Below are 13,918 nucleotides of genomic sequence, written 5' to 3' on the forward strand. Positions count from 1 at the left end.
CCAAGTTGAGATGTCAAACAGCACGATGCACCTGCGTGAAAGCAGGACTCAACTGCACAGACATGTGTGGATGTTCCAGTCTGGAAGACAACTGCGAAAACTCGCACCACTCAACCGACGACGACGAGGATGAAGTACCAGACGAACACGATAACGATGATGACAGCGACGAGCTCCTTGGATGAGAGCTGACTGCCATGGGACTTATGCATACGTATGAACTCGGGGGTCGGGTTACATTTTGAGGTATATCTCGTTGAATTATCAAGTGAATGATATGTATAAAATATCAAAAGAACGAGTGATAACATAGGTACGTCGCGAAACTATTCATTAGCAGATTGGTGAGCACAATGTTGAGAAAAAGGTATTTTGGTGAACTGCGGACGGTGAAACCGAAGTCGAAATATGGTCAAAATTTTGATTTTTGTGTGATTTATTCATGATATGGCTCATATAATGACGAATAAATGACCTATGAGTATGCAGAGGTTAATGCCGGCCAATTTGATACCAAATATGACAAAATTGGTGGTATATGGAGGGGTCAGGGTGACATTATGTCACTTTTTAAGCGGCGTAAAATAGTCATTCTTCAAAAAATGTTAAATGTGTTCAAAAATACACGTCCGCACCATTTCCCAGAGTGCCACCAAGCTTTTTTATTAATCATTAGGGTCCACTTGAAGAGTCTAGCATGGTGGTTTGCTTTCATACCAAAAATCCCACGGGACTTTATTTTGTGCAGGATGCTGCCTGACTATCAGCGACAAAAGAGGCAAGGCCCGCAAGTCCCCGGTGGAAATCTTGACATCAGTTCTACTGAACTTCTCCTGTCGCGGCACAACTCTCGTATTATAGATGCTATGTTTGTATTTATGAGGGCCATTGATGACGGTACTCACACTTTGCCCAGTTGGACGGGTTTCAATACTCTGTTGCATGACAATGACAAATTGGTGAAATCTACTGTGGCCTATTTACCTGTTATTGTCATCTCCAACAAGTCTTGATACAGTGAATGCTATCTTGGAGCGGAGTGTTGCAATCGCAGATGAAATAGAATTAAACCATGTGGTTGTTGTGTTTGACCAAGCAATTTATGCGAAAGCTCAGGAGATTCGTTGGACAAATTAATTGTTCATGCGGCGCTTGGTACTTCGTCTGGGCGAATTTCATACCTCCATGTCATTCCTATCGATCATCGGTAAGCGTTATCGCGATGCTGGTCTTTTTGATGTACTGGTCGAGGCAGGAATTGTAGCTCACGGTTCTGTCAATGCTGTTTTGGAGGGCAAGCAATACAACAGAGCTATCCATGCGCATAAACTGGTTTCCGAAGCTCTCGAGAGGTTAAGATTCCAGGCTTTCTTAGAATCTCTCAGCGATGACCATGAAGAGAAAGTGGTAAAATTTCTAAAATATTCATTGGATGCATTTCCGTCCGCTCTTTTCAACAACCTGTGTCGCGCAGATGAGATAGTCGAGATCTTGTCATTGTATGATCAGTACGTTCGTCAGCAGAGTGCAAACAGACATTTGCGTTCTGGAGTTCATACATTCACATGGTGCAAATTGTTTTGCAATTTATTCGTGCAACATGCGAGTCTGATTGGGAACTTCACTTGGCCTCAGTGCGATCCATGTTACCCTGGTATTTTGCGTACGACAGGACACACTATTCCAGGTATTTACCAGCATACTGGATGGAAATGGTTGAACTTCCCGACACGCATCACGAAGTCCATGATCAAACAATGAGTACTGGAGCTTGGACAGTTCAGCAGCAAGATCGGTACGGATTCTCGGCAACTGCTTGCGATCAGGTAATAGAGCAGACCTTCAACCGCGACTGCCAAACCGGAGGAGGTTTAACAGGCATCACTTTGAATAGAGGTGCTGTCTCGAGATGGGTCCTCTCTCAAAGTGAGAGTGCGGCCATTGCTCGTCAGTGTGAGACGATGGCCGGATATGACGAGGAATCTCGTTCGCGAAAGGACTTGGACCAGGCTTCTTGTCGGCAGGACGAGAAATCAATCAATTCCATCATCGAGTGTGTCGAACAAATGGTTAACACTTTTCGCTATGACAGTTCCGATCTGGTCAGCCTAAGCTCGGGAGTGGTGGCTACTGCCAGTGTCGCGGAGGATCTGATCACTGCTCACGCTAAAGGAGAAGCGCACGCAATGACCTACATCAGTGATCGCATTCAGTCGTCAAAGGTTGGTTTTCATGAGACTATTCCCAAGCTGAAACTCCAGACGTTCTCTGGAGAGCTCAAAGTGAAAACAGGTACCGACACTGCCATGTACAGAGTACAGGTACCGACACTGCCATGAAGAGTGATCGCAATCTGTTTGCCAGAATGATTGTCCTCAGCAAGCACTGAGAAATCGGCCTGAGGAAAATGTTGTCACATTGTTTAGGTGTGGTATCCTATCCTCTGGCAAACACAAATGGGTCGATTGCGAAGACAAACAAGGCTGCTCTTCTAAATCAAATCAAAGGACTCTGCCAAAACCATATTGTCAGCGAGATTCCGTCAGATTCTGCATTGATCGTGGATTTGATGGCAGTGGTTCATAGTCTTCCGTCAAATCTCCCACCTACATTTGGACAGCTCGCCACCTATATTCTTCGAAGGATTCTACTTGTAGGTGGCCGCAATACCTACACTCACCTCGATATCGTCAGTGACCGTTACCCAGCTGTCAGCATCAAAGAAGTGGAACATTCTAGATGGTATTCGGGGGCTTGCCAACGTCGTCAGATATATAGTGCTGAACAAAAGGTTCCCACGCAGTGGAAATCCTTCCTCGCCAGTGGTTCTAACAAAGAGGCACTTGTCGAATTTCTGTTCCAGGAGTGCAGCAAGAGCAGTCCGGCTGTTCTGGAAAATGTCCAGCTATTCGTCGCTCATAGTGAGTTGTGTCATTTGATACGGGCTGAGGACGGAGGGACTCGTGTCACTGAAGTGAAGGATCTGCACTGTGACCATGAAGAAGCTGATTCAAGGATGATACTGCATGCAAAGCACGCTGCTGATAACCATGTGCACGTTGTCGTACAAAGCCCCGACACTGATGTTTTCATCATACTGCTGTCTTGCCTCCAAACGCTGCCATGCTCTTTGTATTTTCTCACTGGGACCAAGAATCGCAACCGAATTATTGACTTACAGGTGGTCTCTAAATGCATTGGTATCAACCTATGCCAGGCTTTCATCAGCTTGCACGTCTTCACCAGATCCGATACAGTCAGCGCATTCCATGGAAAGGGGAAGACGAGGGCCTACACATTGACAGCTGGTAGTGACAGATACATCCAAATGTTTACGCAGCTGGGAAATGATTTCTCTTTACCTGAGGACCTTGGGAAGTCCCTCGAAGCGTTTGTCTGCAAATTATACTAGCAGGGCGTCAGTAACGTGGATGATGCGTGCTATCACATCTTCTGCACCAAAGCTGCTGTCGAGCAGAGTCTCCCACTGAATTCTGACTCACTGCTTCTTCATTCTATGCGGGCCAATTTTCAGGCAGCTATCCATCGCCGCTCCCAAGAGCGGGAAATAGCTGCACCAAGTCCTATCGGTCACGGTTGGTGTGCTGAACACGGACTTGACGTCCAGTGGACGACGAAGGACCCCATTCCCCGTGACATGATGCAACACCTCCACTGCGGATGTAAGAAAAAGCCGTGCGATTCAAAGAAGTGTTCATGTCGCGCAGCACAGCTGTCTTGCACTGATATTTGCGAATGCACGACATGCGAAAACCAGGAGCCTTCCGTCCCCAAGCAATCGTTGCTGTTTGACGTTGATGAAACTGATATTGATAATGAATGAATATCCCCTGATAAACATTTTCTGTCGCGGCGCACTTATGTTCTTGGGAATAGTTAATTCCGCCTACTAATTTACTTAGGTCTTCTCCTCTTCTTCTTCTTTCGGCTGCTCCCGTTTGGGGTCGCCACAGCGGATCATCCGTATGATCCGCATAGTGATTTGGCACATGTTTTACGCCGGATGCCCTTCCTGACGCAACCCTGGTCGCCTCTTACGACACAGGGATATGGTGGTACACCTATTTTAACCGGGGTATACACCGGCCCAGTACACTGGTACTCATTTCGCCGACCTCGGAAGGATGACGGGCTGAGTCAACCCCCTGGTGTATTAATTCAGTGGCCCAACGGGGCTTGAACTCAGGACCTTTTGGATCCCAAGCCGCTGCCCTAACCACTGCGCCAACACCAGGCTCTACTAATTTACTTAGGTAGCAAGTGGAATTCTGTCTTCCATGCGACTTATGCGGAGTTGAATGAATAAGGATCGAGCTTGTGCCACTTTTCCCAATTATTTTTCAATGGAGGTGCTTTCTCTCCCAAAGGGCGAGACGCGCTGTACTGATTTTACTCGATACCTTGTTTTATGGATAAAGGATGTTACACGAGAATATTAGAAGGTTCTCCTGTTGGTTTTCATTATTGCATCATGATCGCAAAGATGTTATGTAAGAATATTTGAATGTTATCAGAATTGTCACTACCCATGGTTACCTTCCACTCAATGATTGTGATTTTTCATTCACCATTTTTTTCTATAAATCTTGATCAAGTCTTGCATATTGTATCTCCATACGTGTTCTGTCACATTCCAAGCCCTTGCGTGGCGAATAACGGTAATCAGCCCGCTTCCACTGCCCCCCCCCCTTCCCACTCCTCACTCGTTGGTGATGGTCCCGAATCAGAAGAAATGGGAGCAGAATAATGTGGAGAACGTTGCCCGGGGTTCTCAGCCAGGTCCCTACATTTGACGGCGCATCGACACCGCATTCTTCGCAGAATTCTTCAGTGCCATTCTCAAAAGCAGAGAGGTATTCAGGGTACCATAATTCAACAGACAAAGCACTAATACCTGTGAAACTTTTTGACCTGTGAGAACAGAGAAATATTATCAAGCATATAAAATTTCATGGGGATTCGAGTTCGAATGCGTTCTTGGCTGCTCCACGGAAATCGGTAAAATGTGAAAAATCCACGATTCATGTAAGGTGATCTACCTACTTTCATTAGCAACAGCGAAGCGGTTGATGCGATTATCACGATGAAATTTGAGGCAGAGAGACTCCCCTGACCCCTCAAACGACGGGTGAAATTTCAGTCGTGTCGGTGCTGAAATGATGATATGGTGAAAATGCGAAATTGGCAAAAACCTCAGAAAACAGGTTTTTGGACCCTTACACCCCCATTCAATGAGCTGTGAACATGAACCTGCAACTTTGTCGAAGTTCCAACAAGTCATTTTAGTTCTAGCAAGTATCCAGCTCCAACATATCAAAAATTTGGGTAGTTCCTCGATTGTAGTCACAAAAATCATTTTCTGGCCACATTTTGCCTTGCCGGTCCACAGCCAATTGACTCTGGCGATCAGATTATCGATGTCAGAGAAGTGGGCTCGAACCTTTTTCGTGCAGTTATGAAGTAGATGTGCAGTACATGTGATATGGAATAGTCGTGGGTAGATTTGCTTGAGGGGGCATCCAGCAGCAGTCATGTAGCGTGCAGTGTCGCTCAAGAGTAGAACAAAATTTGACCTCTCAGACTATAGTGTTTTGATGGTATCATCCACTGCATGTATTACTGTCTGTGAGTTGACTGAGGCTGGAAGCTGCTTGCAGTGCAGCAGGAAAGTCTTTTCTGGTGATTTGACATTGACCACGAGAGTGTTAATGTACTTTGCACCTGCCACCTCTGCTTCATCGATGACCACAAATATGTTCTTCCCCTTGAAAAAGTTCTGGATCCACAATGTTTCTTTCTCTGCCATTGATGCCACTTGTGATCAGCAACAGAACTCTGAAGGTGCATTGTAGCCCATGAATTGAAACTGTGACTTAATCTCCGGGTTATTGAGTTTGGAGAGAGGTATATCTGCTGAGAGAAAGCTCGTAGCTACCCGATCAACAAATTATTGTCCCTTGCTCACTTTCTCAGCTAGCAGCAAAGTCTGTCGAGGTTCATTTTCAGCATCCTTGGCTCTCGTGTGTTTTGTACTGTCACGATGGTTCAGAACACTGGACCGTCATTCGTGGCGCATGACTGTAGAACATAATTTGCAGAACAAACTGTTCCCAGAAGTTACTACAAACTCAGTTGGAAATTCTGCTGCATAGGCTCGTACTTTTGCAATAGAAGAAGCAGCTTCCTTGGACATAATTGGCAAGTCAAGCCGACGTCCTTATAATAGAGATTAAACTCGATATTTAAGTAAAAGGAGGAAAGATACAACAAGTTGATAGCAAACAAGAACACCACAGCAACACATGACAGGAAGTCAGTTCATTCAATGGACAGGTGATAATCAAAATGTTGTTTTTATCACCACTTCACGCAGGCACGACACCACGTGGCCGAGCATTTAGCAGATTTAGCCGCTCACGTGTGATTAACGCCGCAAGTTGTGCTTATAACGGAAAAGTTGCAAAAAGATTGCACTTTTAACTCCCTCCCACTGCATCCTCAGGCAAAAAGACAGCAACATCTTTGCGTTTTGCGACATGGGAATGCTGTGAAAAAAAGTTGCAAATTTGCAAAAAAATTGCCTTACTGATGATCCAATCAGTGTGGATATTACATAGACAAGTTTATATATGCACGCTCTCTCACGTCCTGCTTCTCTTGCTGTGATTCAACCTTGAGAAGTACAGCACAAAAGGCTTTGGTTAATATGTTGTGTTTGTTTTCTTATATTTAAAAGTTCTGTAGTTCCAAACGTGTGTGTGTGTGTGTGTATGTGTGTGTGTGTATGTGTGTGTGTGTATGTGTGTGTGTGTATGTGTGTGTGTGTATGTGTGTGTGTGTATGTGTGTGTGTGTGTATGTATGTATATATATATATATATATACATATATATATATATATATATATGTATATATATATATATATATATATATATATATATATATATATATATATATATATATATATATATATATATATATATATATATATATATCCACGTGCTTGTGTTGTGGAACATCTTTTTGTGAACTTTCCATAACTGTTGCAAAGCTAAATGTATCACGAATGATTTTCTGAAGTACAGTGTCACATGAATTTTAAAGTGCGTCCATAACGCTGGTTACATCTTTGCCAGTAGAGTTCAAATGCTGCGAGCACAGAAAGATAATTTGACATGTGTTCAAATAAATAATTTGGTGGTTATTGCTTGAATAATGAAGGTTATTGCTCATTTTTATAATGCTGTGCGATGAGGAAGAGATTTTAAAAATGAGCAGTTGGGTTTGCATGATCTATTGAAACCGAAATTTACTCACATGTCTGAGTCATGAGTGGAAGTGTTGTCTCAACAGACGTCAGGAGGGTGGAATTGAAGCACTTCACGTCAAAGCTGCATTTGATAGAGTATGGCACAAGGGTTTGCTGGTCAAGCTGGTTGCTAATGGAGTTGGAGGGCAGCTGTTACAGTGGTTATCCAGATACTTGATGGAGAGACGTATCCAGGTAGTGGTTAATGGCCAAACATCCAAATAAACTCCAATTAATGCATCAGTACCTCAAGGATCAATTCTTGGGCCTTGTTTCTAGTCTACATTAATGATCTGTGCGACAACCTGCATAACCCTACTTGCCTCGATGCTGATGATGGTACAATCTACTGCCTGCTGGATGAAGTGAATGCCACCATTTCTCTGAGAGAAGACCTCCAGAAGATCAGAAATGGAATGTCCTATTTGCTACCGAGAAATGCAAGGTTATGTCTCTCAGTAGACGACTACCAAGTGAGCATCCTCCAGTGTTCTTCATGGGTGGCAAGCCCTTGCAGCATGTACACAAGCTTGACATACTTTTCGTCAGGTTCTCCTGGAGCTTGAGTTTCTAATCTCACATGAACTCCATCACCGTTAGAGCTGGACAAACAGTGAGTGCCTTTCGCAGTATTGCTTCATACTTGGATCCGCTTGGCCGAGCGCAAGTGTACAAAGCCCATGTGTGGAGCAAAATGGAAAATGCTCCCCTTGTATGGATGACTGCAAGTGCCATGTATCTTAAAAAGCTGGATGACGTGCAACTTCGTGCTGTACGTATCATCAAGGCCACTCCACAGGATTTGAACATCGATCCCCTACCACACAGGAGAACTGTAGCAGGTCTGGGTCTGATGTACAGACTGCACACAGAAGAAGTTCTAGCACTTTTGAAGACCATGCTACCTCCGTCATGGATTCCATCAAGGTTCACCAGAGCAAGTGCTTCCTTTGGAAGCTATGCTGTGCAGTGTCTTACTGGCAAGACGGAGAGTGGTCACTGGCCACTTGTTCAGTATGACCGCTCCTATATGCCTGCAATAATAGCAGTGTGGAACAGTTTACCAGATGCTACCGCAGGTCACCCAACAACATCCGGGATCGAGGCATTCTGCTCCAGAGCAAACAAATATCTCAACAAATAGTCTAATACAGTGTACTTATGATAATGTTGTTTTGCGTGTACGATTCTATCACCTTGTTTTGCAATTTACTATTATTATTCTCTCGCTTGTTTTTTTGATACTCTGTGCTTTCATGGTACAAGTGGGCACTGTTTTTCTTTTTCTTTTTTTGCAGTGCTTATCCATAAAAAAACAAACAAACAAAAAAAACTTTTTACTCCTTAAACTGATTGAATCAATGCCACCTTGTCCCAGATTCACCTGCAGCTGCCCTCTGCATGCTGGCAGTGTGCCCGGTTTTCTCAGCCACAGTTCCAGACTCTGTCTTTCCTTCATGTATTTCTCCCAGGCCTGGCTGCACACCATCTTTGTTGTTACGGCTTTTGGTTTTCCTGGCCAAGACTTTGCTGGGTGACGAAAACTTCAGTTTTGGCTTCTTATTGTTCTCCTGCAAGAATCAAGGCACATGCAGTAACCAATTGGCAGCAATTACCAAAATATTTCGTCAATACACAGTAGGGTACAAACGTCCGAGTCCGGGAGCAAATTTATCAAATTAGACGTGATAACAAAAGTCATTATATGAACCCAAAAGCACTTTCGAGGGATTTCCATGGAGGATACAGTGACACTTATTAAAATAGGTATAAAAAAAAATCAAATCTATCTTTTCATCATCATCATCATCATCATCATCATCATCATCATCATCATCATATTATAATGGAGCTATGGCATTTATGTGTACGTGTATGTATGTATGTATGTATGTATACTTATTTGAACAATATGTGGGATGCCACTAGGATCTCAAACTGATCGATAATTTTATTACGCAAGATTACTAAAACGGTCTCATCTCACAATTTATCAACAAAATATTGTTTATGGATAAATGTGTGAACAGACAACTCCCTTCTCATGTATGTAGCCTGTTCGTTTTTAACAATGATATTCACCAGTATGCCACCAGATCAATGTCTGTATTCGTCTCCAGATGCACGGAACGGTGTCTTTTCAGCAGGTTTGTGATTCTGGCCCGAAACTTTGGAATGGTCTGACAGGCAGATTAAAATATGCTTCATTGTTGAAAATATTTACACATATGTTGAAGACATTTTTACCCTCGCCGAATAATTCGGAGAGAGTATTGCATTTGGGTCCGTTTGTTTGTCTGTCTGTCTGTCTGTCTCTTTGTCGCACAGAACTTTCGTGTTTTTCTCCACAAGCACTTGTCGGATTGAGACGAAATTTTCCCAATCGGTGTGACTACTCACGTAGAATGATGTGATGATAATTATGATGTCATAGGTCATGTGGTGTGGCAGCCATATTGGAAAACGGAAAAACTTTGGACCTCTGTAGCTATGAAACCGCACCAAGTTAAAAATTGAAACTTGGCACATAGCAAGTACTCTTATGGAGAATTAGGGTGATTTTTTTTAATGACGTCATAGGTACCCTCGTTTTGACATCATAATTGCATATGTACAACGCCACATCCGATCAGTATGAACAACTTTTGAGGGTCATTTAGGGATAAAATGGTCCTCAGAAATAAATTTCATGACGTCATCGGTCATGTGATTTGGCAGCCATTTTTCTTTTTTTAACCTTAAAAAAAAAATCTTCTCTGAAGTGGCTGAACAGATCGAGGCGAAACTTTACACGCATGACCGCCTGTCCATGAGGGACAAAAGGTTCACACATATGATGTCATTGGCAACATGGTGTAGCAGCCATATTGGATTTACTCGAGAACTTATAAAAAATCTTCTCCAGAACGGCTGGACAAATCGAGGGGAAACTTCACACAAGTGTTTCCCAAGCCATGGGAGTACAAGTGGCACATAGCAAGTACTCCTCAAGGGGAATGAGTGTGGTATTCTTATGACATCATAAGTGCCTTCGTTATGATGCCATAATTGCAGATGTAGAATGCTACATCCGATCAGTACAAAATTTTTTGAGGGTTATTTAGGGATAAAATGGTTCACATATTTTTTTGATGACATCATCATGATTCGGCAGCCATATATATATACATATATATTTAAATATATATATTTTTTAACCTTCAAAAATCTCTGAAATGGCTGAAAAGATCGAGGCGATATGACCGCCTATCCATGAGGAACAAAAGCGTCACACATATGACATCATAGGTCACAAGGTTTGGTAGCTATATTGGATTTACCCCAAAACCTATAAAAATACACCACTTAAAATAAGTCCTGGCAAGGGTTTGCAATCTCTGATTGCTCTTTTTCTTGTTGATTTTGTGTTACTATTCATAACCGTATAACTGCTTTGATTGATCTAGGTCCACTTTTCTTTTTCCAATGTTGTCTTGAAATGCAAATCAAAATTGTATTCAGGTCAGGTCAGGTCAGGTGTGGGAGCATGCGCCAGAGCAGCGCGTCGCTGCGTCCACTTTCCGCCGGTACTCCAGGGACCTCCGTCTGGCCATCCCCCAGGCAGATGCCTGGCCCATCCCCATCTCCTTGAGATGCTGATCAACCTGCTGCAACCACGAGGCACGTGGTCGGCTCATTGGCCTCCTCCACTCACGAGACTCCCTCGCTGAGAGAATCTGGTGAGCAGGATCAGCTTCAGGAAAACGAGCCACATGTCCATACAGCCGCAGCTGACACTCACGGACTAGCAGGAAACAAATCTCATTTGAGTCTCTCTCAGCAACCGCTCGTTGGACACAAAGTCCGACCAGCGATAGCCAAGGATTTTCCAAAGAGACCTGGTACCAAAGGAATTAAGTCTCCATCTCAGATCCTTGGTCAGAGTCCAAGTCTCACATCCATAGAGCAAGACTGGAAGCACCAAGGACCTGAAGACTCCGACTTTCATCCTTCCGCACAGGTACCGGCAGGATCATCCTCTCTTAGGATAAGACATTCCAGGCACCCACCCAAAGGGACTGCCTCAGCTTAACCCAAGGAGACTGCCGTCTGGTGGACGAGACCTCAGCACCACTCCGACACACTCTCCCGCAATCTGACCCAGGAATGTTACCCGTGGTTTCCTTCCTATCAAAGATTGGGGGTCCTGAAGGCTTTGCCCCAATCCCGTCATCTGGTGAGCTGCCCTGCGAAGGGAAGCTGCCTGCACAGGAGGTACTCCCACGGAGTGGGTTTTCAGATTTCTTTGCGTTTTTGTGTTTTGCGGAATGAAGGGTTTTACGGTGGCCGGAGTGCAAATCCTGCCACTAACCTCCTAATAAGAAGTAACCCAACTGCAGGAGGACGTCCGCAGACACATTTGGGCACTAGATATGGATGGCCGTTGGCTCACAAGGAGCTCCTCCGCCCTTTGACAGGTTTTCTTTTTAATCCTGCTGGGTGTCCATATCCAAACACCCTCCTCACCAAAAAAAACCTGGTGGGGGAGACGGTTTAGTCGCCGACAACGCGACCATGGAACAGGTTAGTACAGGTTTACATGATACCTGTAGCAATTCACAGATCTAATCTGGCCTGACCTGGCTGACCTGAAAATAGTATTACCACCTGTTTTGTAAGTTGGTTTATTATGTATGTAACTCCATTGTGTTGTCATGTGCAATTTCGTGCTGTTGCTTCTCGGGATTGATGCCACCTTCTGTTAATGTTTTGTATTGGATACGAAGAAGGAAATAAATGTTGATGTATGCACGTACCTATATGTATGTATGTATGTACATATGTGTGTTTGTATGTGGCAAAAACTACAGGGATTGCATTTTTCACAAATTAAAATGAGTAGATGACTTTTTTGGGGAAACTTAGGCTAGAATTCAATTGTAAGGATATATGTGTACACAAAATAATTTAATTGGAAAGTAATTAAATACAGGAAGTCCTCGCCTCACGAACGTCTGACTTACAGATACCCACATCAATGAACCAACCCCCATAAGGTTTTTGTTTATTTTTTAAATGTCCGAGATGAATGTTCGCTCATATGTACGACCCAATCCTGGACGGACCAAGTCGGGACTCATTAGTTTGGCGGAGCGTGACTGTTTCTTTCGTGAGATGTAGAGTTTGAGCGTCATGTGGTCTGCAGTATACTGCGTGCTGTAGAGAACTGTACATTACTGTGTTGCTTGCATCTGCATTAATAGTGCTTGGTATTTTACCATGACAACGAACCATACTCGTGGCTGATAAACATTGCAGTGATGTTCCTGCAACGAAGAAATGCAGAACCTTAACATTAGAGACTAAACTGGACGTTATAAAATTATCTGATGAAGGTAAAACTCTCTCTGAAATCCGTCGTTCGTTACACCTTAATCGTTTGACGATCGGAACAATTATAAAGGACAAGATAACAAGTTTACAACATGTAAAGGGATCTACACCCATCAAGTCAACAACAATAACAAAGCAAAGGAGCAGTGTTATTGCCGATACTGAAAAATTGCTTGAAGTATTATTTACTATTATTTATTGCAAATTTACAAGATTTCAGCTTAATTACGTGTTAAACTAGATGGTATTCATGGAATACTTAGCCCGCACAATCTTGAGAAGGACTGCAGGGATGGTCCGAGCAAGGATGCTGGGCGAGGGGGGGGGGGGGCAGGTGGGGTAACAACCCGCACCTAATAGGGGCCCCGTAATTAAACCTTCAATTTTTTGTTTCATATCATGATTGTTTGTGATGATAAAACACCGGGGGAAGCTATATTTTGCATCTCCCACGAAGCCACCCAGGGTGATTTCCTGGCATGCCATTGCTGTGGACGGTGACACCCTCCCTCGTAAAATAAACTACCCTGTGGGACCAATTTACATAATCAAAACCGCGGTAATGATGTAAATGAACACAGGAGTGTTGGCCACACCCCATCCGGATGAAGTGAAGTGTATTAAACGAATAAGTTAACAACACCCCAATTTCCCTTAAACGCCGCACGTGTTTCTGACTACGAAAATACGGAAACCTCCATAAAGGTTGTTAAAAATAACCAGTGAAGGGGGCCTGGATGAAGGGGGCCCAACACTTAGTATTTGCCCAGGGGCCCATTGTGGCTCTCCGCGGCCCTGGATGCGAGCAAACTCTTCTGGCGGCAAACTTGCAATCACATGTCTCTATATTACTCAGGTAAATGTGTACAAATTATACTTTGTGAATATTTTCGATGTGCCCTCAATGTGCGCGATCTCAAATGGTCACGTAACGTGTGGTAAAGTTTCAACTTCCTGAGGTGAACAGTTTTCGATGTACGCTCTTAACAAAATGCAGACACGTACGTACACACTGCCGTGGCCCTGGCGGTTAGGTTAAATCTCCCGACCAAATTGTGGTGGATGGGCGGTTAACACCGACCAGGCCAGATTGCCGAGCGGTATTCCTTCGAGGTGAACACGTGATCCTCGGAGATTGTGGCGCGCACGGGAGGGGAAGGGGCGGCACGGACGGAGCAGACGGAAACACAGCACAAGAGGTTTATCTCAAACCCAC

At 43.9% G+C, this 13,918-nt stretch overlaps 1 protein-coding gene and 1 long non-coding RNA gene across 7 annotated transcripts in view; one reads left to right on the top strand and one right to left on the bottom strand.

Annotated features, from left to right (window-relative positions):
- Positions 1-4,883, top strand: part of LOC147027307 (uncharacterized) — a 42,686-nt gene extending 37,803 nt beyond the window's left edge. For both annotated transcript variants that reach the window (XR_015056986.1, XR_015056985.1), the window contains exon 4: positions 4,752-4,883. This is a non-coding gene — a long non-coding RNA (uncharacterized LOC147027307). The remainder of the gene's footprint in view (positions 1-4,751) is intronic.
- The window catches only part of CDC27 (cell division cycle 27), a 70,572-nt gene that overhangs the window by 18,758 nt on the left and 37,896 nt on the right, over positions 1-13,918 (bottom strand). For all 5 annotated transcript variants that reach the window (XM_085876616.1, XM_085876618.1, XM_085876614.1 and 2 more), the window contains exon 12: positions 8,714-8,900. In XM_085876616.1, the coding sequence (XP_085732742.1) occupies positions 8,714-8,900 (187 nt within the window). The remainder of the gene's footprint in view (positions 1-8,713; positions 8,901-13,918) is intronic.

The sequence above is a fragment of the Eptatretus burgeri genome, chromosome 4, assembly GCF_056783735.1.
Source record: "Eptatretus burgeri isolate ZD-2024b chromosome 4, Ebu_testis_v1, whole genome shotgun sequence".
NCBI classification, from domain to species: Eukaryota; Metazoa; Chordata; class Myxini; order Myxiniformes; family Myxinidae; genus Eptatretus; species Eptatretus burgeri.